At 55.8% G+C, this 25,054-nt stretch overlaps 1 protein-coding gene across 1 annotated transcript in view; it reads right to left on the reverse strand.

Moving 5' to 3' along the window:
* Nucleotides 1-2,888: 2,888 nt before the first annotated feature.
* The window catches only part of KCNH6 (potassium voltage-gated channel subfamily H member 6), a 94,011-nt gene continuing 71,845 nt past the window's right edge, over nucleotides 2,889-25,054 (reverse strand). The window contains 11 exon segments of the mRNA XM_075059777.1: nucleotides 2,889-4,278; nucleotides 5,458-5,653; nucleotides 7,669-7,849; nucleotides 9,397-9,693; nucleotides 10,553-10,652; nucleotides 12,331-12,524; nucleotides 13,916-14,168; nucleotides 19,959-20,158; nucleotides 21,011-21,410; nucleotides 22,860-22,862; nucleotides 22,991-23,416. Of these exon segments, the coding sequence (XP_074915878.1) occupies nucleotides 3,994-4,278; nucleotides 5,458-5,653; nucleotides 7,669-7,849; nucleotides 9,397-9,693; nucleotides 10,553-10,652; nucleotides 12,331-12,524; nucleotides 13,916-14,168; nucleotides 19,959-20,158; nucleotides 21,011-21,410; nucleotides 22,860-22,862; nucleotides 22,991-23,416 (2,535 nt within the window). The 3' untranslated portion in view covers nucleotides 2,889-3,993.

Genomic DNA, 25,054 nt, shown 5'->3' on the forward strand with positions numbered 1-25,054 from the left:
ATCCCAGCACAAGCCTACCCCACTCAGGTTGCTGCCCTGCGCCAGGATCCATGCCACAGTAGCTTCACTGCGTTCTTCAAACACACCTAGCCTATAAATCCCTCTGTCCTGCTGTGGCCCAGCTCAGAACCCTCCCCTGTACACACACCTCCACCACAGAACTTCCTAGGTCCACTCCCCCCCAGCACATACCCCCTGCCCAGCCCCTTCTCCCCACAATGTTTTATGGTGTTGAGATGGCACCATCCCCTTCACAGCTCAAGCCCAGCTCAAGCAGCAGCAGTGCGAGCTTCCCAGTCAGAAGGGCTCTCCCCCGACTCCGCCGAGTGGCTGTGGAGAAACCAGACTGGGGTCAGGGGATGGTGCACAAACTCCCCTTCCCTTTCGCACGGCTGCAGCTGCCCTCTGCCTTCTGCTACGGGAGAGCCCTGGGCACCTGCTGAATCCTGCGGCACAGTTTCCATAGCAACATTGCTCAGGTATAGCAAGGACATCAGTCATTGGGGTGCTGGCTGTGAGGGCACAAGCCAGACTCCTCCTGGCTGCAGCTTAACTAATTTTCTTCTCTGATCTCTACCACGTCCTTTAATGCAAGAGCAGCCTTGGCTCCAGCTAGCAGTTCACTGGCACACTCTATCCGCCCTGAGTGACTATGGTGGCTATGAATGAACAGGCAGCATGGAGTCAGTGTTGAACCAATGCCCCAGCATGGGGCTGCTGGAGGAGCTGCAGAACTCAAAGTGGTGCCATGGGTAAGATGAGGGCGGATCGGCCTAATTCTGGCCTAATTCCCATCTCAGCAGCTGTCTCTTCATTGCCCTGCGCCTGGTCTGGTCATTGACGCCTGCACAAACAGGTGCGTGCAGCACTGCAGAATCAGACTGGTACCACGTGACACCCAGGCAGCACATGTGCGGATGCCAACAAATGGCACAAGAAGGGAGAATCAGAGTGTGTTTTCACACCACATTCCTCCCCATCATATCTGACCCGCCACGGTGCCAATTCCAGTAATATCCTGCCCAGCTACAATTCAACCTGCCATTTTAGTTGGAGATGAGGTTTTTCACTTCCTGTCCTAAACTCTTGAGGAGTGTTAAACAGCTGCCATGTTCCACCCAAGTGGTGGCTGCACTTCACTGGTGGGTGAAATAATTCTGGTGCGTATACGCAGTGTGTAGAGTGCTTTGGGATGAAAGGGGGTATATCTCATTGCCCAGTTCCTCAGGGTAGCTCATGGACTGTACCATGTTACCATACACACATTTCCCCTTACTTACTGCTACCCGTGGCTGGCTCGTCTGTGGGGATTGACCCGGGGAACCTTTAGATCTAGAAGCATGAGTCTCTCTTGCGTGAGCTAAAGGAGAAAACATCTTGGTACAAAGGCAATAGCAAATTCACTCTCCTCTGTATGTTATCCAGCCTCTGTGGAGTGACAAAGCCCAAGCTACCTGTGCTGGGATGTGTCACTGCTTCACACACACACTCTCTCTCTCTCTCTCTCTCTCTCTCAGATTAGCAATAGCAAAGCTGGCGTACAGATCATTTAGTTGTGCATTACGAGCGCAGCTATTACAGACATTTGCTTTGGAAATGTCCTGCCTTTAGACCCCATTACTGAAAGAAATGAAAACCATCTTTCACTCCGAATCCTTTGTGCCTGTGCGTTGCTTTGGCCTCTCTGGAAACTGCCATTGTGCATTTTAAAGTCTCACTGCCACATCTGCTTCCAACGCAGGTGTTTTTCAGCCCCGGCAATTTAGTAGGATGCTTAATTTTTACAACCCTTTAAACGCTGCAGTCTCTGGAGCCACGAGCTCCAAGGTCTTGAAGAGACAGCAGAGTTCATGCAGCTGCACTTCTAATCAGAGACCGCAGGGTCCTCGACGAAAGCATCCAACTCATTGCTTTACCATGAGCTGTCCTTCCCGAGGGTGTCGTCCAGGTAGCCCATCCTTGAAATGGTTGTTGAGACCATCAGTGTTCAGGTCAGCCAGGTAAAAAGCCCACATTAGGACATTCAGCCGAAAGTGCAAAGAAGACCAATTAAATGCATGGAGCATAGAAGCTGGGAATTTTCAAAGGGAGGTGTTGGGTGCTTAATTCCCTTAGGCCCTCTGGGAGTCCTAGCTATAAAGCCGGTTCTGAATACAGAGCCAACATCTCCTAAGTCCACTGCTACAGAGGTGGAGAAAGCCTGCCCTGTGCATGCATAAAGGAAGCGCTGTGCCCTGGTGCCTCACGCCTTTCTGAGGGTTCACAGCACAGTTTCCATGTGGCTGCTCCCCCATGGTGACAGGGTGGGAAGCCTGAGGCGCACGGCAGGAGAAAGCAGGGGGTCCCCACATCAGTTATCTGAGTGCCCCCAAAGCTCATTTTCTCTCTGGACAAAGGGGAAAACAAGCAGATCAGGTGCCTCTGGCATGGTCAGAGGTGGCTGTTCAAATCCCCACCCTCTCAGATTTCTGCTCGGCTGTGAGCGTGGCGTGCGTGTTGGATTATTTCGGGGGCAGGCCAGGCTGTCCTTACAGAACGGCCTTTGCAAAGTGCTGGGTTGGACGAAGTGCTGAGATCCAGCTGTATTCTCATTTCTGTCGAAGGGGAATTCCACAGACGAAGGCCCTGTCTGGGATCCGCGAGAGCTGTGCTCTGAGCACCACTGGCCCTGGAGTCCCCGACAAGGGCAGCTGACAGAGAGCATCCCAGAGATCTTTGTAGATTAAGACCAGGGCTCTGAAGCAGCTCCAGTATTGGACGGGGTCAGGGTAGCGCTCAGAGCTCCACAGCCATGAGCTCGCTCCAGCCACTCTCCCGGCCCCTCGACAAAACCCAGCCTTGAGCCACTTTAGGTGCCAAAAAACATTTATTAGCAAAGTGGACACTAAGAAACGCTCACAGTCTTGCTATTCTCACAGGGAGCTCAACACGGCGTGAGCCGGCGGCCAAGACTACCTCTACAGCATCTAACCGAGTGGAAGGCAGCATTGCTAGGCGGGTTTTCTCCTGCAGGGGAGCAACAGGGTCCCTCGGTATGTGTGTGTGGGGGGGAAGCATCTATGAAACCATTATCAAAAGAGACGATCTCCGGGCGAGGGCTGAAAACAATGTGTCTGGGGGTTGGTTTTGCTTTTCTCTTTCCAGGATTGTGCTTATGAGCTTTGTGCTTTCCACTCACACCGGGTCACAGTTGAGTTTGTCTGGGAAGCTACGGGGGCTTTGCAAGAGTTGGATGAGGGCTGGAGGAAAGCTTCTCAGGCCTGGCTGAAGCTTAGAGTCAGCCTTGCTCTAGGGGCTGCTGGCCAGGGACCTGTGCTGAAGCGTGCTAGAGTGGTGGAAACCACCACCCTCGTTTCTTAATGACAGCCAGGTATGACAGGGATGACTCCTCTCCTGTGCCCATCCCCTGGACTTTACACCTCCAGCTCCTTCATTCTCCCACTATCCGATGCCATTTATCCCTCCTTCCCTCTCCTCCTCCAGACAACATTGTCTCCAGGATGAACAGCCCCAGTCTGGTAGTGTGCAAAGGTCCCGTGGTGCTAGGCGCAGTATGAACACAGATGTCAAGGTGGTCCCTGCCCCAGAGAGCTGCCAGCAAGGTGGCCTCCCAGCCATGCATTCACTCTCCTCCTGCAGTCGTGGCCCATTTTGGTGGCACCAACACAGGGAGGAAGGCTTGGCGAGGAAGAGGAGGCTGGTGCCATCTGGCTCCTCCAGCCCGTTGGCTTCTTGGTGGCCATCAAAAAGAGCCGCGTTGGATGCACTCTATAATGTGCAATTTGAATCTACTCTACATAAGCCTTTGGAGAACAATGATCTCTGAACTCCCTCCACTCTCCACTCCCCTCCACCGGGGCAGAGGACAGCTACAAAGTGTACCCCTGAGCCAATAACTTTGTCCTTCCCGTCTCGCCCCCACACTCAAAACTGAAATCAGCGAAACCAGTTCTCAGTTGCGGTTCCTCTTGGCTTTGCTTGGCGCGCGCGTCTCTAACTGCCGGGAAGCACCGAGTCGGAGAGATGTCTCTGAATGTCTAGGTGCTCGGAAGAGGCTTCAAGATGCTCGGGGAGGGAAGGGAAACGAGAGCTGCGGAAGGGTCTCTGTGTGTTTGTTGCCCTCTGGTGGGGCTCTGGGTTGGGGGAGGTCTGGGAATGGTGCTCCGGCTGGGAGTAGATGGTCATGGTTTTCTCTGAGGCCGCCAACAGGTGTACCCCGCTTGACAAGGAGTCCCTGGGTTTCAGCTGGAACTTTTCTATCTCTGTGTAGCTTGGGCTCTGGCGGAGAAGAAAAGGAGAAATGAGGGTGTGTTGTTATGAGATTAAAGTTCAGCAAGAGGCCATAGCGTCCCACTGAGAGAGAAGCCCATTGAGCAGGTGGTGCCAGCCCATACAGTGAGGGAGCTTCTTGTCTTTTCATGGGGACACCTTGGAAAAGAGAAGGCCCTGCTCTGTCATTGGGAAGCCCCTTACAGTTCACACACACTCCCGTTGGTCAAATCCTGCTGCCCTAGTGATGGCACAACCCCCAGTGCTGGAGCCACGTTTCAACAGATTCAGAAACCTGGTCTACACCAGAAAATTAAGTTGGCTTGAGCAGTGTAGTTAAGCTGACCTGAGTCCCTGTGTAGACAGCATTAGCTACCATTGACTTGGCTACTGCCTCTCGGGGAGGTGGGTTACTTAGGTTGACAGGAGAATCCCTCCCACTGGTGCAGGTCGTGGCTGCACTGAAGTGCTGCAGTGGGGCAGCTCTGAAGTGTAGACAAGCCCCTGAACTCTCAAAGCAGCAGCAGCTCCCCCAGAGACAGTGGTGACTTCAAGCAAGCTAGGGTGGAGCAGCTGATTCATGCCAGAAAGAGGACTCTACTCTCTTTACCTCCAGCATCCCAAAAGAATGGCTTTGGGGTGCTAGGTGTTTTCATTCCAGGCCTCTGCTGGGCTTCATCCCCCCTCCAGTCCCAAGGGCTTAGCCCAGAGGGGATGACCTGGGGTATGACGGGTTTTGAAATGGCCCTGGGTTAGTCAGAGAGGGAGAGGAGAAGCAGAAGCAGGGGGACCTCGCCCAGAAAGAAGCAGTGGGTGAAGTGGCAACATCTCCTGGGTCTCTCCACCTCCCACATTGGTGAGAGGAAGCTGCCTCCCCCATGGCCAGACCCTTCCCCACTCTGTGAGGAGAAGTGGGAGGGGAGCAGCTCCTATCCTGGACCCTCAGCCCAGCACTCTCTGCACTTGGAAGGCAGGGGCAGCCTTGGAGAGCCAAGTCTCCTTCCTTTACCCCAGGATCACTCGCGCAATGACCTGCCAGGGGACCCCCTTGGCCTGCTCCTCTGAAGGAGGAAGCTGCTCTCCACTGTGAGGAGACAGAGACGTCTCCCCTAGAGCTCCCTCAGCCTCAGTTTAGGCTCAGCACTTGTACTGGTCTTTGCTGTGAAGCAGGATGAGGTTGAGAGTTACCTGCCCGGGAGGAGTCAGGTCCTCCTGCAGTGGCGTGCACGCTGGAGCGGGCTCCATACCCCTTGGGCCCATGCTGTACATGGCCAGGCTGTGGGAGGATGGCGAGATGGGGCTGTATGCGGGTGGCACTTGGGACAGCTGGCGCTGCAGGAGCTGGAGGATTAGAGTAATATCTGAAGACATCCTGGACTCCAGCCTGTGGGACAGATCAACCAGCGTTAGCACGGTGCCTCCCAGGGGCACCCTCTTTTATCTGGGGCTTTGCCTGGGCAGTGGACTTTGTTTGGGCTGCAGTGAGCCGGCAAAGTTTCTGGAATCCCAGTAAGGCCAAGCCAGTGCGGCCCACTGAGGGTGGGATGGGAACCAGCGAATTCGGGGAGTGGCCAGAACACGGGGGGTGGGGTTTGTCAAAGCGCCATCCTTGCCTTTTGATTTTCCAGTGTTGCTGCTGATCCTCCCAGCTCAGGCTGGCGAGGGCAGGGTCAGACAGCCAGCTCCAGCAACAGACAGAGGATGCTGCAGTCACCACCCACCAGAGCCAGCCCAGGAGAAAAGGCTTATCCCAGGCAGCCTGGTCAAGGCGTTTTCCAGCCCGGAGCCTCATTTGTATCTTCTTGTCGTGTAGCTGGGTCACAAGGACACCCAGTGTTAGGATGGCTAATGCTAACCAAGGGTCTTGGAAGAGAGACAAACTCAGATCTTAAACCAATCACTATTGGGATCAAGCTGGGCAAATGAGCTGGCTATTGGAGGTTTTCCACATGCCTCTGAAGCGTCTGCTGCTGGCCACTGTCAGAGCCAGGACGCTGGGCTGGATGGATCCCTGAGCTGATTGGATCCAGTCTGGCAGGTCCCACGGTCTGTGGATTTACACTATTATTTATATGACAGTAGCAATTAGAGGCAACTAGAGTGGCGATCAGGCCCCATTCTGCTAGGCATTGTGCAGTCACAGAATCAGAGACTGTCCCTGCCCCCAAAAGCTACAATCTAAATAGACATAACAGAAGGTGGAAGGGGAAACAGAGGGACAAGGGAAGTCAAGCAACTGCCTCAAGGAAGACAACCCAGGTCTCCTGATCCTAATCCACTGGGCCATGCTGTCTCTTCAACAGCCAGGCCCAAACCAAGAGGCCAAACTCCCAGGAGTGCTGGGGAAGGCCGGCTGCAGATTTGGCTCTGGATTTCGAGGCTGTCCCTATCTCAACATGGGTCTGGCAGGGTGGAATTCTGGGACCCCTCTCTGGAGAAGAATGACTGAGAATAGTCCCACCTTTATATCACAACCCAAAGGGACCATTTTTTTTGAGAGAAGTAAATGAAAATTAAAAGGCAGGCTAGGGCCTTTTCTCCAATCTCCGCGGAGCCTGCTGCTGTCACTATGTGGCCACCAGGGGGTGTATCATACCCAGTCGGTGTAGCTCATGGGAGTTTTATGAAGTCAATGAAAAAATGGCTGAGTGACGCAGGGCAAATACTTCTTGGGCCTAAAGTGAGACACCAAAATCTCCACTTAGGCACCTAGATGAAAGTGGCCTGATTCCTAGAGGCACTGAGCACACACAACTCCCACTGCACTGAACGGGGGCTGCAGGCAGCCACTGAAAATCATGTCTTTATCGAGTTGCTTCCACATGGGGGTAACTTTCGGTCCCCAGCGGTGGAAATTCCAGCTGCACTATTGAAGTGGCAGGTCTCACCAATTTGGGCTCCTTTCCCTTCTCATTCGAATGCTGGCCCCTTCCTTACTATTTACACGGCAAGCGTCTGTTGCCAGTGACTGGCTTTGTGAACAATTCACCTGCCCAGGATGGTCGGGCAGGAGGAAGGCGGCCGCTCTTCATATACGTGAACAACGGCAAATGTAAATGCAAAGCCTTCGGTTCCTGACCCCGTGACTGAATTCTGTGGGAGCCACTGTAACTAAATCCAGGCTGAGCCCTGCTGAGGAAATACTTTAGCAGCTGCTTCCAGATGTCACCACTAATCACAGTAGGACAGGATGCTCCATGGACATGCAATACCCAAAGTAGCCAGCAGGGAGAGCCCACGTCACATCACAGAGCTTTGTTAAACAGCCCTCTTCCATGTGGGTCTTCTAAGGGAGGGGCGGCAGATGCCACTCACTGGGTTGACCCAGAAGAGGCAGCACCCTGAGCCACTCAGGCACTGCAGGAACCCAGACTCCTGCCTCGGAGGTGCTGCACCCACCTGCTGAGCTGAGCCTGTAGCAGCTCGAGTCGGGATTCGATCTGACCCTGCCCGTAGTCCAAGCGCAGAGGGTTGGCCCTGGGGTTATGGACCAAGGACGCGTGTGGCAGGGGTTCTGGGTGGAAATTTGGCCGTCTGTCCTCCCAGAAGGTGAACATGTTTGGAACATCCCCGGGGGTAGCTGCAAAGAGAAGAGTTCACAGCTGCTGTTGTAGCAGATCCGAGATAACCCCCCACCCCGGCACCAGGAATTCCTGGTCAGCAAACCCTGACCCCGTGGTCCCAAACAAGCTCTCCCTGCTGTATCACCTGCATCAGCACTGCACCCGTGGACGGCCGGGGAGGGCCCCAGGCGCTCCCTGCGGCCCCAATGAGACACAGAATCCAGCCCCAGAGGCTGCCTGCGCTCTGCAGGGTGTCGGGGCAGGCATGCTATGGGGAGAGAGTGAAGGGTAATGCTGAAGCCCTGTGTGTAGGCAGGACAGAACAGCTGCGGCTGCTGCCAGGATGGGGTGTGAATTACTCCAGTGTAAGGGGGTGGCCAGCTCCGAGACCCTTGCCACTCCAAAGAATCGGAGCTCGGCTCCTGACCCACACCCACTCCTGATAGACGGACAGTCGCAGACTCACTGGGGCAGGGGCAGTTTAACTCCACCAGGACATGGGTGGGGGAACCAGGGCTAGAGCCAACCCGGTCCTGCAGGAGGCCCGAGGAGCCACCAGGCTGGGGACAGCTTAGGCCAGGGATGGGAAAACTTTTTGGCCCGAGGGCCACAATGGAGTTGCAAAACTGTATGGAGGACCAGGTAAGGAAGGCTGTGCCTCCCAAAACAGCCTGGTCCCTGCCCCCTATCCTATCCCTCCCACTTCGTGCCCCCTGACTGCCCCCCTCAGAACCCGTTCCTTGTCCCCTAACCACCCCCTCCCGGGACCCCCACCCCTAACCACCCTGGACCCCTCCCTATCCAACCCCTGCTCGCTCCGACTGCTCTGACCCTATCACACCCCACCCTTGACAGCCCCCTGGGACCCACGCTTATCCAACCTCCCCCCATCCCCATCTGCCCCCCGAACCCTGCCCCCATCCAACCGCCCCCTACTCCCTGTCACCTGACTGCCCCCCGGGAACCCTCACTCCTTATCCAACCTCCCTGGCTCCAGCCCCCTTACCATGCCACTCAGAGCAGCATGTCTGGTAGCCGTGCCACCCAACTGGAGCCAGACTCGATGCCGTACTGCTTGGCTGGAGCGCACAACCCTGCTGCACATTGCGCTGCCCGCGTGGCTGTGAGGGAGGGGGAACAGTGGGGGAGGGCCAGGGGCTAGCCTCCCCGGCGGGGAGCTCAAGGGCTGGGCAGGACGGTCCCACGGGCTGCAGTTTGCCCACCTCTGGCTTAGGCTGAAGTTTGTGTTGTGACACTATCACTGTCTGGATTCCCCACAGAGCTAGATCCTAGGCAGGGCCATGTGGCCTCACACAGAGAATGCAGGTTTTGTGTAGAGCCAGGTTGCTCCTCCCAAGGGTCCAGACTTTCCTCCATCTCCCGAAAACTGGACACTCTGCCTTCTCCCTCCCACGGCGCCCCCCAGTGGTCACACTCGAACCTGGGACACTGGAGGGATGAGGGTTAATGGGGCCCAGTAGCATCTCAGCCCATCTCCCCTAGCTGATAGCCAGCACTGGGCCTTGCGGCTCCCGGCAGCGCCCCAAGACACAATCACTGCTACCTGCATAGGACTGGCTGTCGTCCACCGCCTGCTTGCCGCCATCGGTGCCCCTGACATTGGGGGTGAGCAGGCTGAGCACGGCTGGGGCAAAGTCATCCTTGTCGGAGTCAGAGGAGGGCTCAGCCTGGGTGGGGCTGGGGGGCTTGGCCTCCTCGTCGCTGGTCTGCGAGCAAGGCGGGGTGCTGCTGCACAGGTCGTCCCACTGGTCCTTGCTGAGGGGGCCCTGCAGGTTGGTGAGCTCCGAGCAGGTGTGGTACTGCTCGGCGTCCGAGATGCCCGTGTCCAGCCCGTCTGGGTCTGTGGGGCGGAGGGTGTGGGGGGGTGCAGACAGGTTAGTACAGACATGCCAGGGCAGACCCTTCAGACCCCGTCCCCATCGTGATGCCAAGGGGCTTCAGGAGCCCACAAGAGACCCATGGGGAGCCTTACCCAGCTTCATGGGGATGGGGGGGGTGGAAAGGGCTGGATGGCGCCTAGGCTGCCTAATAGACAGTGAACAGGAGAGGCCGGCTGGTGCCCAGTGCTGCCTCACGGAGGGGGCCAGGCCAGACAATACTTTGTCTCAGGGTGATCCAGTCAGTGCCCTGCGCTGTCTCATGGGCAGCGACCTGGGCCCTGCTGTGCCAGCAGCAGATAAGCTGGTAAAAGCCCCCCCCGGCCCCCCCAAGGCACTGGTCAGCCGAGGCACTCAAACCCTCGCCCTCCCACCAGTGCTCCTGCTGCAGCACTGCCTGGGGTGAAGGGCAGGCTGCCCCAGGGAGCTCAGCTGTCAGGACACTGCCCTGGCAGCGCACAGGCCAGCTACCTCCCCTTCCCACAGCCCTTCACAAGCGCCAGCACCCAGATCCACCCTGCGCCATGGTGCACAGACCCACCCCAGGCCCTGGCAGGGGAGTTGTGGGGGGGGCCGGGGGGGACCATTGCTTTCTGAGTCAGGGGCCCAGATTGCCTTGAACCAGCTCTGGCATAGCTGAGACCAGTCCCTCCTGTAGTGCTGGTACCACAGCGACAGGGGGCGCTGGGGAGAGGGGGGACGGGAGAGAAGCAGATGGAGGGAGAAGGAGCTGGGGGGGGCAGAGACGACTGTTCACACCCTCCCTGTCCTGCCCAGCAGCTGCCACCGATTCGAGGAGACCGAGCCCCAGCTACGACTCACCGGTCTTGGGGGGCCGGCAGAGGGAATGCTTGCGCCGGCGCACATGGCGATAGGAGCAGTCGTAGTCCTCGCTGAGCGGCGAGCGGGGGATGCTGTCTGCCTGAGGGGGAAGAGAGCACCGAGCGCGAGAGGGGACTGTTAATGCCACGCAAGGAAACCCTGGGGTGCCTCTCTGCAGGCCCTGCTCCCGGTCCCCTCTCCCCAAGCCTGCCGGCAGGAGATACTGAACTGGCCCCTCCTGAGGTGTGATGAGAGACCCCCGAGGCTCGGTGCCCTGGGGGGCATGGTATAGTGTGATGGGGGACGGATGGGGAGTGCCCCGGGACATTAGTGGAGTTAAGGGGGCCTCTCATACACTCATCAGTCAGTGTCTCTGGAAAAAACAAACAAACTGTGGCAGCCAATCAGATCGCCGGGCAGGATTTAACGATAATGTTTACGGGAAAAAAAATACTCCATAGTCTTCAGCCAATCACAGCCTTGATTGTTCATAAAAGTGGGGACGTCTCTGAATAAGCTTATTTGTGATTGGCTGAAGGCTTTGGAATTCCTGTTTTTTCCCTTAGCAATCTGACCCCACCGTCTGATACCTGAAGTCAGTTGGACTTAAGCATGTGGGTAAAGGTTCAGAGTACTCTTCTGGATTGGTGCCAATGTCATGATGTTTACATGGTGATGTCATCACATGACATCATCAGTATGCAATGACATCACCATGGAAATGCCATCTATATGGGACAGTGCCTTTAGTCACAGTGTTGTAACAATGTGACCCAAATCACATCATGTCAAGACCAGAGAAGCACATCATGACAAGACCATCACTGCACACTGCAATAACGTGACATGTCGCATCATGACAATGAAATCATGCCCTCACTCAAACCATTGTGTCACATCAGTGTTACATTGTGACACAATGACGGCCTCATGTTGAAACAATGCCCTCATGTTATGTCACAATGTGAAACAATGCCCTCACGTTGTGAGAACAGCATCATGTCAAAACACAAGACAACGGCACCACGTCATGTGTCAACATGTCACAGCAAAACATTGTCATGTGACACATCACGATCCCACCATGTTGACATGTGGCCACATTACATCAAGCCATCACGACACCACTCTGTCATGACATAACACTGTCTTGTCATAACAAAACGTCACCGTTTGATGACTCTGTATGACCCCGTGCTGCGCAGTCACGTCTCCTATACTCCCTCCCATCACAATCTAACATCAACACATCCTGTTGGCATAGTATTGCAACACGATGACCTTGCGTCAGCCTGAAATAACCTTTGAGATATTTTAATAGTGCTGTGGTCCTGCAAAACTAGGGGGAAGGGAGTTTAGCTGCAGGACTCATGGATCCAAATTTCCAGAAGAGCTCAGGACCAGATTTCCAAGCTCTCAGCACCTACAATCAAGGCACCTAAAACGCCCCCATGGGCTGAGCTCTTGTGAAAATTTAGGGCCAAAATCATGATGTTCACAATCCCCAGAGTGAGTGCTGAGCTTTTCTCAAAACCTGGCTCTTATTGACTCGAAAGCAATTAAAAGCTCAGACAAGGCTTTGAAAACATAGCCCTTGGTGCCTAGCAAACATGTGAATGATCTGAGCTAGAAGCACAGAGCATTTATCAGTCTATGCTGCCTAGCATCATTGCCTCCGGCGTCCCTTGGTCCCATTCCTCCCCAGCAATTTGGATGGGGACAATTTGCAGCAGCTGCCTCTGTTCTCCTAACTCTCCACACCTACACCTGAGACTCACATCTCTCAGGTTGAAGGTTATCTCTAAGTTGCTCCAGAAGTTGTCAGAAAAGGCTGGGTACATATCCAAGACCTCCAGGAGGTCCTCCCGCTGGATCTTATGCAAGTCGCAGTAGGTCAGTGCCCGGACGTCCGCGTTGGATTTCCCAGGCCGGGCATAGAGGCTGATGGGCTCCCCAAAGATGTCGTTCTTCCCTGTGCAATGGAGAGAGGCTCATGAGGGCATGGGTGGTGGCGCTGTCCCCAATGCTCTAAGGCTTTAGAGAGATTGCTCTGCTGAAGTCCTGATTCACTCAGCAGTCGACGTCTGAACTGCTCTCCTCCAGCTCCCCACCTTTCTCTGTGTCCTCCCTGACCAACCCACTAGACTCCTCCTACTCGCCGCTTTGCACCTTCTGCCGTGCCTCCCTTCTCCAGATATACCGTACCGCAAGGCCTCCTCTGCCCATCCTTTTGCTACTTGTGCTGTGGCTGATTTTTGTAAGCTCTGTAGGGCACGGGCCTTGTCCCTTCAGCTGCTCTGTAACATGCCATGTATGGGCCTCTCCAGGGCTCTAACACTGAATTAAAAGACTGTCCCTCATTAGGCCAGGAGTGCTGAAATTCACCAGCCCTTGCTGAGGTCACGACATGGGAACCTCACAAAACTGTGAGAGTCTAGTCAGCTTTGTAGCACAGTCAGCACTCCCTTCCGCAGCTGCCGAGTCCAGGCCAGGCGTAGACCCGCTGTGAAGACATGGGGCCACATGGACTGGGAACTAGAGAGAACCCAAAGGGTCTGTCAATAAAAATCCCCTTGGAATTTGTGACAGCTGAGTCTTGGCTTTCCTCTGCCTACAGGGACACGACAGGATGAAACATCGGCAGATGTAATTGCTCCTCCCAACTCTCAGAACCTCTTGGGTTTGGAGGTCTGGGAGAACAGGCCTCCTCTTTCATGATCTCCGATGCTTCTTGCTTCAGGCTGCGCCAGAGATGTCACAAGATCAGCCGTCTTGTGTGGGATTGCAGTGTTTCTGGCCCTAGCCTGCAGGGGGCAGCATTCTGGGAAAGAACAGGGTAGGGGGGTGGAGGAGTTGGGAGCTGCCAGTTTCTTCCCAAACCTAGAAACAAGCGGAGTCCAGGAGTCTGAGCTGGGTTTGCTTCGATTCTGATTTGATCTGAGTTGGTTCTTCCACTGCTAGTCAGAGCCGGGGTGGATTGAGACCAAACGGCACGGATCCACCCGGCTGCTGGCATCTTCCAAACACACCCTCCCAGCCTCCTGCCGCCTCCCAGCCCTGGTGAATGCTTCTTCCCAGCCTCACTAAAGCAGAGAGAGGATCCCAGGCCTTGGCTTATTCTCACAAGTGAGGCAGCACTGGATGCTAGTGGAAGCCTAGAGTTGGGGAATGGGAACCAGCTCCCTCCTCTCCGTCCACAGGCTGGGTGACCTTCTGGGGGGGTCTCACACCTGCCTGAAGCAGGGAGTTATCCGGGGAGTGGGACGGTAACCTGCTTTCTTCTGGCACAGCCCCTTCTCTCTCCCCCACTTCCCACCTGCCCCCCACCCCCACCCCACGCGCCGGAAGGAAGGACTCTTCCACCTAGGATGGCCACCACAATGTCCTCCCTGAGAATCTCGATGGAGCCGCGGGAGATGAAGTAGAGGGTGGTGAGGATATCCCCGTAATGCACCAGGGTGTCTCCAGGAGGCGCGTGAGTCGTCTTGAATTTCATGGCCAGGGCTCGGAGGCAGCCCTTGCTGGCCCCCCGGAAGGCCTTGCAGTTCTGGAGCAGGGTGCGGTTCAGGTGGAGGCAGATGTCAGCCTGCAGGCATTCGGGGAACCCTTTCAGCACCTGCACGGGGAGGAGGGGACAGCCAGTCACACAGCAGGCCCAGAGGATGAACCCCACATCCCCTACCCCCGGCCATCCTATAGGCAAGCACAGCCTGGGTTTCCCATATCACAGTTACATCGAGAAAGGGATCCAAGCCATAGCCTCTGCGCCGGACATGGCCAATGACTACGGGCTCTGTCTGTAATGGGACAATCCAACCCGTCCGCTCACGGCACAATCCCCAAGCGTGGGGGGGCATGTCAGCTCTCTTGGATGCAAGCTCCAATGGGATGTGCTGAGAGGCGGGGGGCTGGGAGTCTGTTCCCAGCTGCGGAAGGGGGTGGGAACCAGAGGGGTGGAGAGTGTGTGTCTGTGGGGGTGGGCGAGTGGGTCAGGAGAACTCTGAATGGCCTGTGGCAGCCCCAGGATAAGGGGGGCAGAAGCCTCCACCTTCAGTCCCCATGCTGGGACCTGCACTGTGAATCCAGCCCTCTAGGAGCAAGTCATCATAGTGCCTTCAGCTGAACCAGCACAAAGGGAACTGGCCTGGCTTTAGGTGAGGTCACTTTATAATAATCTAGTGACTCATCCAGCTGGTACCTTCCTGATTTTAGAAGCTGCCTCCTCACTGACTCCCCAAAAACAAATAAACACACTTGGGAAATTCCAAACCCCAAACCGTTTAAAAAACAATAAAATAAAAGTGATGGTTGTTTGCAGTTACCCCTCCCTTCCTTTACACCCGAAATCTCACCAACCACATGACAGACCCCTTCTTATCGCCAATAACTGATCATCAACCGAAGATGAGTCAACACTGTGCTGCAGGTGCGAAAAAGACTAAGATCGTTCTGGGCTGTAGCAACAGGAGGGTCGTATGTAAGACACGGGAGGGAGGTCATTGTCCCAATCTACTTGGCACTGGGGAGGCCTCAGCAAGAGCACTGGGTCCAGTTCTGGGCACCGCACGTTAGCAAAGACATGGACAAACTGGAGAGAGTCCAGAGGAGAGCAACAAAAATGATCAAACCTGACCTAGGAGGAAAGGGTACAGAAATAGGGCATGTTTGGTCTGGAAAAAAGAAGACTGAGGGGGACCTGGTAACAGTCTGCAAATATGTTACGAGTTGTTAGAAAGAGGACGGGGATCCATTGTTCTCCTTGACCACAGAAGGTAGGACAAAAAGTGACGGGCTTGATCTGCTGCAAGGGAGCGTTAGGTTAGACATTAGGGAAAGCTTTAGAACTGGTAGGTAAGCTCTGGAATAGGCTTCCAAGGGAGGCTGGGGAATCCCCGTCTCCGGAGGGCTGTTGGAGAAACCTCTGGCAGGGGTGGTCTAGGTTTACTTGGTCCTGCCTCCAAGCAGGGACTGGACTTGATGACTTCTCGAGCTCTCTCCCAGCCACAGGCACCGACTCCGTGGGTGCTTCAGGGCTCAAGCATCCATGGAAAAAAAAAAGCGGGTGCTCAGCACCCACCAGCCACAGTTGTTCGGCGGCATTGACAATCAGCTGTTGGGGAGGTGCCACAAACAGCTGTTTGGTGGATGTGGGAGGTGTGTGGGGGAGGGCAGAGAGCAGCAAGTGGCAGGCAGGGGCTTTGAGGGAGGGGTTAGAGCGAGGGCAAGGCCTTGGGGCAGGGGTGGAGTGGGGGTGGGCCCTCAGGCAGAGCAGGGGTCGAGCAAACCCAGGGAAAAATAAAAGCCATTTTAAATTCTCCTTTGCCAGGATGTCGGCCAAAAAAAACTTGACAATGATGTGGTGAGACCAGTGCCAGTCATGCCAACCAGTACGGCCTCAGGATTTCCCTTGTGCTCCTGTCTGGCTGCATCCACCAGCGGTCTCTTGTCCTGTGCTTCGACTGGAAGCTTTTGGGGGAGGGAATCATCTTTTGGTTCTGCGTTTCTACAGCACACAGGGCCACGGGGTTGTGGCTCATGATGGGGGCTGCACGCGGCTGCTGCAGTATGAAGCAGTAATAAAATAGAGGTGCACATTAGTGACGAGATTCATCACCCCAAAAGCCAGCCCCAGATCTACAGTGAAAGATGCCGTCTGCTGGTGAGGAGACATGCTATCCTTATTAAACTCTGTACTATTATTCTCAAGATGTTAAATGACAAGGGGGTTGCCATTATGGTCAACTGCCAACGGATCAGTAGAGCAGATTAGATTTCCCATGTAACGGTATTCCTTACAAGTAAATATAGAGGAACTGGACTCAGGATAACTAAGAGCCATAACACAAACCCCTCCCCCAGCAACTGCTGGGTCAGAGTTAGCCCCACATTTATGGAACTGTGCGGCTGTGTCTACGCCACTCGCTGCAGCGACCTAGGGAGAGGTGGGCTTCAGAGCCCAGGTTCCAGCCCATGCCACAACTTCAGAGCGCTGCCTGCGCAGCTTTGTTAGCAGGGCCGCCCAGAGGGGGAAGCAAGTGGGGCAATTTGCCCCAGGCCCCGCAGGGCCCCCAAGAGAGTATTTTGGGGCCCTGGAGCAGGATCCTTCACTCTGGGGGCCCTGGGGGCCCTGGAAAACTCTCGCGGGTCCTGGGCCCCCGGAGCTTCTTCCGCTCCAGGTCTTCGGTGGTGGGGGGTCCTTCCGCTCCAGGGCGGAAGGACCCCCTGCCGCCAAATTACCACCAAAGCGGGACCCACTGCTGAAGTGCTGGGTCTTTGGCAGCAATTTGGCGGCGAGGAGTCGGGGTACTTCGGTGGCGGGTCCTGGAGCAGAAGGACCCCCCGCTGCCGAATTACCGCCGAAGCAGGGGGCCCCTGCCGCCGAAGACCCCAGACCCCCTGAATCCTCTGGGCGGCCCTGTTTGCTAGTGCTGTAGCATGAGCCCTGCTAGCCCTAGTCTCTCTGCCTTGGGCTGCCACTGGCCATGTAGCCATGGCCTACAAGAAACATGGGGTTTTGTGTTATGTGGGCAGTGGGAGAGTTAGCATGGCCTTAGCTTGTCTTGTCTTTGCCCTCGAATGAGTGGGTCGTGTGCGCCAGGTGGAAGCTGAGTACGTTGCTGTCCCTTAGCAGGCTCCAAAGCGCTTCCTGGGCCCAGTGTAGGGGTAGACTGGGTTAGGTGTTGGAGCTTGGAGGCGGGACTGGAAGAAAACAGCTCCTTCCCTCCCATAGCTCCAGCCAGTCCTAGCAATTGTGGGACTCCGCCCATTTCTTCTCAGCCAGTGGGCATGGTGCAACCCAAAGTGCTCCCCCTAGTACCTGTCCAGAGGGTCCCCTGGTCTTGGGCTAATGACTGAACACCAGGCTAGGAGTCAGGAACTCCTGGGTTCTAGTCTTGGCTTTGACACTAACTCATTGTGTGGCCTTGGGCTGGTCACTCACCCCTGGCTCTGTGCCTTAGTTTCCCCATGTTTAAAATGGGGGTAGGGATACTGACCTATCTCACAGAGCAGCAGGATGAGTAATTAGTTAATATTTGTATAGCACCTTGGAAATATAAAGCACTCAGGATTACTATGAAAAACAGACCCCAGCCACAAAGTTTGGGGTGCTCTTACTTGGGGTTTGGTTTGGCTCAATATAATGCAAATGGACCAGAAGCAAATTTTGAATCAGGATCTGAATTTTTCCAAAGCTATGGGGCGGGGGGGGGGGGGAAGAGGGTCCATACCTAGCATTCTGGCTTGAGCTCATCCCTAATTATTAGTATCAATGTCTAATCTAAACTATTTTCTTCAATAATATCATGTGGCTGTGAGTTCCCCAGGTTAATTACACATTGTGTTGCTTGGCTTCCATTTTGCCTTGACCTGGTGTTTGTCAAGCACATAGAGCAGGGTGAAAATCTGCAAGCTCACCCGATGATGTCCCCAGCGAGGGGAATACATTCCTTGCCCAAGAGGTGAGATGGCCTCTTTTTTGTAATTGACTGTCCTGTCTTCTTCTAGGGTTCACAGCAGCCTGTTCTGGATGGCTAACATCTCAGGAGGAGGGCTTCTCCCAATGGCAAAGGCTCAAAGGGGTCTAAGCGAAGGCCTTTGTCTCATAATGTTGCTCTCCCATTGATCCCCTTCGCTCCCTCATTGCGGCCTTTCCAGATGCTAATTAAACTGGACTGAAGTTTATTTAAATGCCATCCTTTCCCTGTCACCCAAAGCACAACCTGCTTTGCTTAGCAACCAGCGGCGCAGAGAGGAGGCTGGATTGATACGAGCAGGGCCAGCTCTCGGTTTTTTTGCTGCCTCAAGCAAACACCTCCCTCCCCCCTTTTTTTTTTTTGGCTTTTACATATGTTTGTACTTTGCAACGTTGTTTTGTTTTGTTTTACTGGATGCGGTACTGATGCAGCATTGGACAAGGACTGCATCTGAATCTGCTTGAGGTGGGTGTATCTACCTGAATTTCTTATTGAGACAGAGGAGCTGAAAAGCTCCTTGGGCCACTGGAGTGCCTGAGTAACTCGTGCCGCCTGTAATATGTGCTGAGGGCAAATACTGACTAGAGAGTGACATTTCAAGAGGCTTAAATCACCACTTGCTTTGCTGCCAGTGTCACGTCTGGATCTCTTGAAGGAAGGCTACGGGGTTCTGCACCCACGATCGGAGACAGCCCTTGGCTTTCCTGGGCACGCTCCATATTTCAGTCTTAATAGGAGCTGGGCTGCTGCTGCTTCTGAGCGCTTTCTGCTACTTTCGCTAATTTAAAATGAGCCTGACGTTCCCCAAATCATTAACTGAAATGGGTAAGGAGCGTGCTGGAGAATTGCCTGCTGTCTGACGGGTGCTAATTCTGACACTGCCACTTGATCAAAGGGTCGGGTCTTTATCTTAAAAAAGTTGTGCCCAAATGAAAGGATTTCTCCTAGCTCAGATTAGTTTCCAAGAGGGCAGGGAAGGGAGAGAAGAAAGGGGAAAGCCAAGCTACCCCTTGAAGGGGTATTTCATGGCACTCTCTCCTGGTGAGCTCCACCGGCGGTACTGCAGCGCAGGGTTAGTGATGGCATTACTGGCCGCTCGGGGTTTTGTGTAAGTTCTTGGCGGCTTTCTCGTTGTTCCTCGGGGGACTTGGGCTTTAGGAACATGAAGTCGCTCTTGACAGACTCCGGTGTCAGGCAGACATTTGTCACAGTAGCCTGGAGGGCTGCTGCCCCCCACATCCAGGCAGCTGGTGGGCCCTTTGTTGCCCGAGGAGAGCTGGGGCCTGATGCTGGAATTTTTGAAGACGTCAGCCAGAATGCCGCCCCTGGAAACGTGCTGTCCCAAGCACGTGCTTGCTTTGCTGGTGCCTAGAGCTGGTCCTGGATACGAGCTCCAGAGCCTTTCCCCAGCACCCAACGGAAACTGACGCTGGAGCATAGCAGTGGGGTTTCAGTTCAGCTCCAAACCACAGGTAGCTCAGCACGCAGCCTGCCATCCAGCCAGGGAAAGCCTAGGAGAGCGCACCCTAGCCTCCTCCCTTCTCCTGATCTCCCCAGCCACCAAGCTAAGTAGTGAGTATCTAGCTAGCTAGCTAATGGGTCTGCCTGGACCCACTGCTCGTTCACACATGGCTCCCAAGTGATACTGACGTGATCTCATCTTGCTCTGCTTTCTTCCAGCCTGAACTAAAAGCACTGGTTGTGGGACAGAGGGGAGTGGAGGTGGGCTCAGGATTCTGCAGGGTGCCCACCATGGAGCTAGGAGCCTTCCCAAGGCAAGCAGCACCGTAAATTGCCTTCCCATTTCCCTCCCCATGGATGCCTCAGGGTTATTGACAGCGGCTCTGCAAGACCCGGGACCCAGATCCCTGCCTGGCAGCGGCTCAGACCTGTGGAGGAGGCGGTTCCCCTCTCATCAGCCAGGCACTCACCGCGTTCATGTCGATACCGTTGGTGTAGGACCAGGCGTGCTGGAATTACTCCTCCAGGCGCTGGCGCAGCGGGTTGGGGATCTGGTGGAAGCGGATGAACTCCTTCACCCTCAGCATCTGGGTGTGGTAGCGGGCCGTGCCCGAGTACAGGCGCTGGATGATGGCAGAGACGTTGCCGAAGATGCTGGCGTACATCAGAGCTGCAAGGAGAGGGCTGGGGTCAGGGATCCCGCAGAAGGGATCGACCTTTGGTACAGCTAGGGTTGGAACTGCTCCTGGACGCTTGCCCCCACGGACAGCAGCTCCAACCCCCTTCTGGCTGCCTTCTCACCAAGACACCTGATCCCCTCCTGCTGCCCCCATGTGTCACGCTGCTTCCCTTGCTGATCCAGGCGGATGTGTGCTGCCGCAGGTTCCCAGCCATGGGGGGTTATGGATGGCTAGGGGGACTCATGCTGGGACTTGGGGGCATGTCTGGCAGTGGGATGAGGGGCTGTAGGGCCAAAGCACACTGGGGATTGGAGTTGTCTCTTGGGTCAGGCTGGGGGATGGGAATCAATCCATGCAAAAGTCCCTTACCCTGTTTCTTAGTGGCCAGAAACCGTCTCTCTCTCTGGTCTAGTGCCCCCTGCCTGACCCCTTCAAATGCTTAGTACTGGTAGTCTCTGGTTGTCACGGATAGGAGCTTGCCAGTTTCCTACACATGACTCTCAGGAGCCTCCTCAAGCCAAGCTGGGTTCTCAGTGCAGAGAATACCTGCTACAGGCAGCTGTTTGCACCCAGGTGCTGGGCCGGGCAAGTTCTCCCCACCCTTCTCAATATGAGCTAACTCACCCCTCTTCCCAGAGCAGCCCCTGTGGCCTCTGGCCACCACTGCATCCCAGGAGGGCGCGTGGGAACAGGCAGGAGTGGGGAGGTCCCCCAGCTGAGGGTCACGTGGCCCAGAAGGGCGAGTGGGGAGTGGGCAGCAGATGGGAGGTCCCCCAGCTGAGGGTCACGTGGCCCAGGAGGGCAAGTCGGAACCAGGCTGGGTGGCCCGGCCAGGTACTCACAGCCAATCAGCATGACACAGATGGAGAAGATCTTCTCGGAGTTGGTGTTGGGGGAGACGTTGCCGAAGCCCACACTGGTGAGGCTGCTGAAGGTGAAGTAAAGTGCGGTGACGTACTTGTCCTTGATGGAGGGGCCAGACGAGAGGTCGCTGTCGTTGTAGCGCTTGCCAATCTGGTCGCCCAGGTTGTCCAGCCAGCCAATCTTGTGCTCCATGTAGGGCCGCTCCACGTTGCCGATGGCATACCAGATACAGGCCAACCAGTGGGCGATGAGGGCGAAGGTGCACATGAGCAGGAAGAGCACGGCCGCCCCGTACTCAGAGTAGCGGTCCAGCTTGCGGGCCACACGCACCAGGCGTAGCAGCCGGGCTGTCTTCAGCAGCCCGATCAGCGTGGTGGTCTGCAGATAGGACAAGTGGGGAAGGGAAATCAGCCAGCAACCAAATGGAGTCCTCAGTGGACACGATAATTAGAACTGAGGACGAGGTGCCAGGACTCCTGGGTTCCATTCGTGCCTCTGGGATACAGTGTGGTCTAGTGGTTAGAACAGAGGACTGGGAGTCAGGATTCCTGGGTCCTCTGGACAGGAAGGACCATTTAGTGGTTTAGGAAAGAAGCCAAGACTCTTCGGATGTAGTCCTGGCTCTGAGAAGGGAGGTCTCTATCAGCGAGAGCAGACGATTGGGCGTCAGGACTCCTGGGTCTGTTCCCAACCTTGCCACTCATTTGGCCAAGTCCCTAATCTCTCCGTGCTTAGTTAAAAGGGGGTAATAACCCTGATGGAGGGAAGCATAATTAATGAGTGTTTGTAACTTGCTTTTGAGATCCTTGGGGCTAACAATGTGCGAAATATCAGGACCTGGTATTGCTGATTAAAAAGGCCAGTCCCCCCAACTGTGAACCCAAACGCCAATCAATTCCTGCTGAGCTTCTCCCTGGCCGATGGGGCAGGGTGACAGGCCAGAGTAACAAGGCTCCTGGCCACAGAGGCCATGGTAACTAGCAAGCTACAAAATTCCAGTCAGAATAACAGAGGCACAACCATGCGGCCCGTACCATCCTCTGCACCTTTCACCCAAGCCTACACGTGGGAAAATGGAGACAGAGGGGGCAGGGACTTGGCTGAGGCGACACCAGGATTCGGCAGCAGGGCCAGGGGACAATACCAGCTCATCGAGAGGCTTAGGGAACCCCCCAAACACCTGAGACTGGAGACTGACTTATCAGGCCCCCCCTGACAGTAAGCCATCCTGGCCCTCAGGAGCTGGTATTTCTGGCACTATCTCTGGCCTGCTGCATGACGTAGAGCAGCATTTTTCAAACTGGGGTCCACGAACACCTGGGGGTCTGTGAGAGTCCTCCAGGGAGCCCACCAGCCCCACTGATCAACTCCTCCCCCTCCCCCCCAGTGCTGCCTGCACGCCAGGGAACAGCTGTTCAGCGGTGTGCAGGAGGCGCTGGGAGGGAGGGGGAGGAGCAGAGATGGGGCGCACTTGGGGGAGGGGACAAAATCATGTCTGGGGCCACTGGCCCCACTGATCAACTCCTTCCCCTCCCTCCCAGTGACTCCTGCACTCTACTGAACAGCTGTTCCTGGGCGTGCAGGTGACACTGGGAGGGAGGGGGAGAAGTTGAGAGAGGGAGGGGGAGGAGTTTAATTAGTGGGGCCGATGGACCCCCTGGAGTACCCTCAGCTCCCCAGCGTGCAGGAGGCACTGGGGGATGGGGTGGAAAGAACTGGGGAAGAGGAGGGGTAGGAAGAAGTGGGGCAGGGATGGGGCCTTGGGGAAACGGGTGGTGTGGGGGCAGGGCCTGGAGATGAGCGAGAGGCGCTGTCTGGTCACCCTACTCCCTCCCCCATCTGTAATTTCATCATCAACATGGTGTTTGGGCACCTGAAACCCCAGGCAGACTGGTCTCTACTCTACCCTCTAAGGGCTCAGCCCAGGTCTCTGGGTTCTGCATCGTACCACTGCTCACCTCATCGGAGCCGGAGCGGAAGATGAGCAGGTCGAAGGGGATGGCAGCCACCATGTCGATAAGGAACCAGCCCTTGAAGTAATGGATGGCGATCTTGCCAGGGTGGCTCACCACCTCGTCGTTGATGTTGACATAGGTGGTGCGGAAGTTGATGATGATGTCCACAATGAACATGATGTCCACGATGAGGTCGATGATATTGAGCGGGTTGCAGGAGTAGCCGCAGTTCCAGCGCTTCTCCTCCTGCTCCTCATTGAGCAGGAAGGCAGCTGAGTAGGGCGTGAAGACAGCCGTGTAGATGACCAGCAGTAGGATCAGCCAGTCCCACACCGCCTTGAAGGGGCTGTAGTGCAGGATGGTCCATCGATGGATCCGCGGCGCCTGCAGCTTGTACTCCGGGAGGACGTCTGCACCCAGAGACAGAACCTGCCAGGGAGATGAGCATGGGAGGGGCACAGGGGATGCAAGAACCAGGGGGAAAGTGGGCTTAGAAGGTCCTGGAGCCCAACTTTGCCTGATGGCACCAAGTGTCCTCAACATCTCTTCCCCAATCAACCCTCCCAACTGCTCTGCCCTCCCCCACAGGTGTTCTTCCAATGTCACCCCCCCTCTCCCAAAATAAGGTGAGCTCGCTGTCCTGCCTCCAGCGTGCTGTTGCTTGTAACAGGCCTAGGGACATTGGTCGCCATTCAACAGTGGGGCGAGATGGGACATTATGAAACAGACTGTCACTCCATTTATCCAAGAGCTCCTTGTCCCCACTTCAAGGCAGGAAGCAATGACTGGGTAGAGCCAGCTAGGCACCTAAGGAGAAGCTATAAATCTGGCCTGAATTTCAGAGCAACTGCAGTAAGCGGTTAATGGATTTAGGAGTCTAACAGCGGACCCCCATTTTTTCAAAATCTCAGCCACAATGTAACAAACTGACCAGTGTAGGAGCATCCCATTGGATGCCGTCAGTGGCATGTCATAGACCCTCTACTGCTAACAGCTAAAGCGATTCTCCTTTAGTTGACTCATTGGCACTGAGTTTCTAATCTGCCGGGGGGTGCTCACCCTGGCTCTGCCCTGACCCCGCCCCACTCCATCCCTTCCCCCAATCCCTCACCCCATCCCTCCTCTTTCTGCCCCCACCTCACCTCTTCCACGCCCAGTTCCACCCCCACCTCCGAGCGCGCTGTGCCCTTGCTCCTTCCCCCTCCCTCCCAGCACGTCCTGATGCCTCAAAACAGCTGATCCGCGGCAGGTGGTAGGCGTGGAGAAGGAGGGGGAGGTGCTGATCTGTGGGGCCCACCAGTGGGCAGTAGGTGCTGCAGGGGAGGGAGACAGGGCTGATAGGGGGGATGCCCATGGATTCTCAGCACCCATCATTTTTCTCCTGTGGGAGCCCCAGCCCTGAAGCTGGTTGATATGACAGTGGCCTCAGCTGTAAGAGCAGAATGATCTGAATTCTGCCCTTGCTGCTCTCAAGTTCTGCATTGCAGTGGGAGGCAGCTGGGAGGTCCGATAGGATTTGCCAGCCTGGATCAGACCACTGGGCCCTGGTCCCAGCAGTGGCCAACGCAGACTGCTCTTCAGAGGAAGGTGAAACCCACACAGACAGTAACGGAGTGATTAATGCAATGCTCTGCCCAGGAGGGAGTTCATCGCCACAAAACAGATGGATAGTTCAGGGTCTGTCCAAATCCAAGGGGAGCCGGAACCCATCTGGTTGGCACCTGCTGCCCGGAGGGCAGGGGAGGGATGTCCAGCCCTCAGGGTCCCAAACACTAGGCGAACCAGCAGCTCTAGATGTCCTGGGCCCCGAAGAGAGGCCAGACGCCTGCTCTGCTCCGGTATCTCCTGCACCACGCCCCAGCAGGATGGAGGGAGGAGGGAGCCACCCAAAAGTACCGCGGAGGAGAGCCAGCCCAGCAGGGCGGCCCTTGCTCACACGCAGAGCCGGGCAGCGCTGCACAGCCAGAGCCCTGGCCTTGCATCCCATGAATAACATGGCGCGTCCATTTGCCTACGCCCGTGGCTGAGCCAGGAGGCTGCCCCCCATCCAGGGTTGAGTGTAAGGCC

This window comes from Chelonoidis abingdonii, chromosome 21, assembly GCF_003597395.2.
Source record: "Chelonoidis abingdonii isolate Lonesome George chromosome 21, CheloAbing_2.0, whole genome shotgun sequence".
Taxonomy (NCBI): domain Eukaryota; kingdom Metazoa; phylum Chordata; order Testudines; family Testudinidae; genus Chelonoidis; species Chelonoidis abingdonii.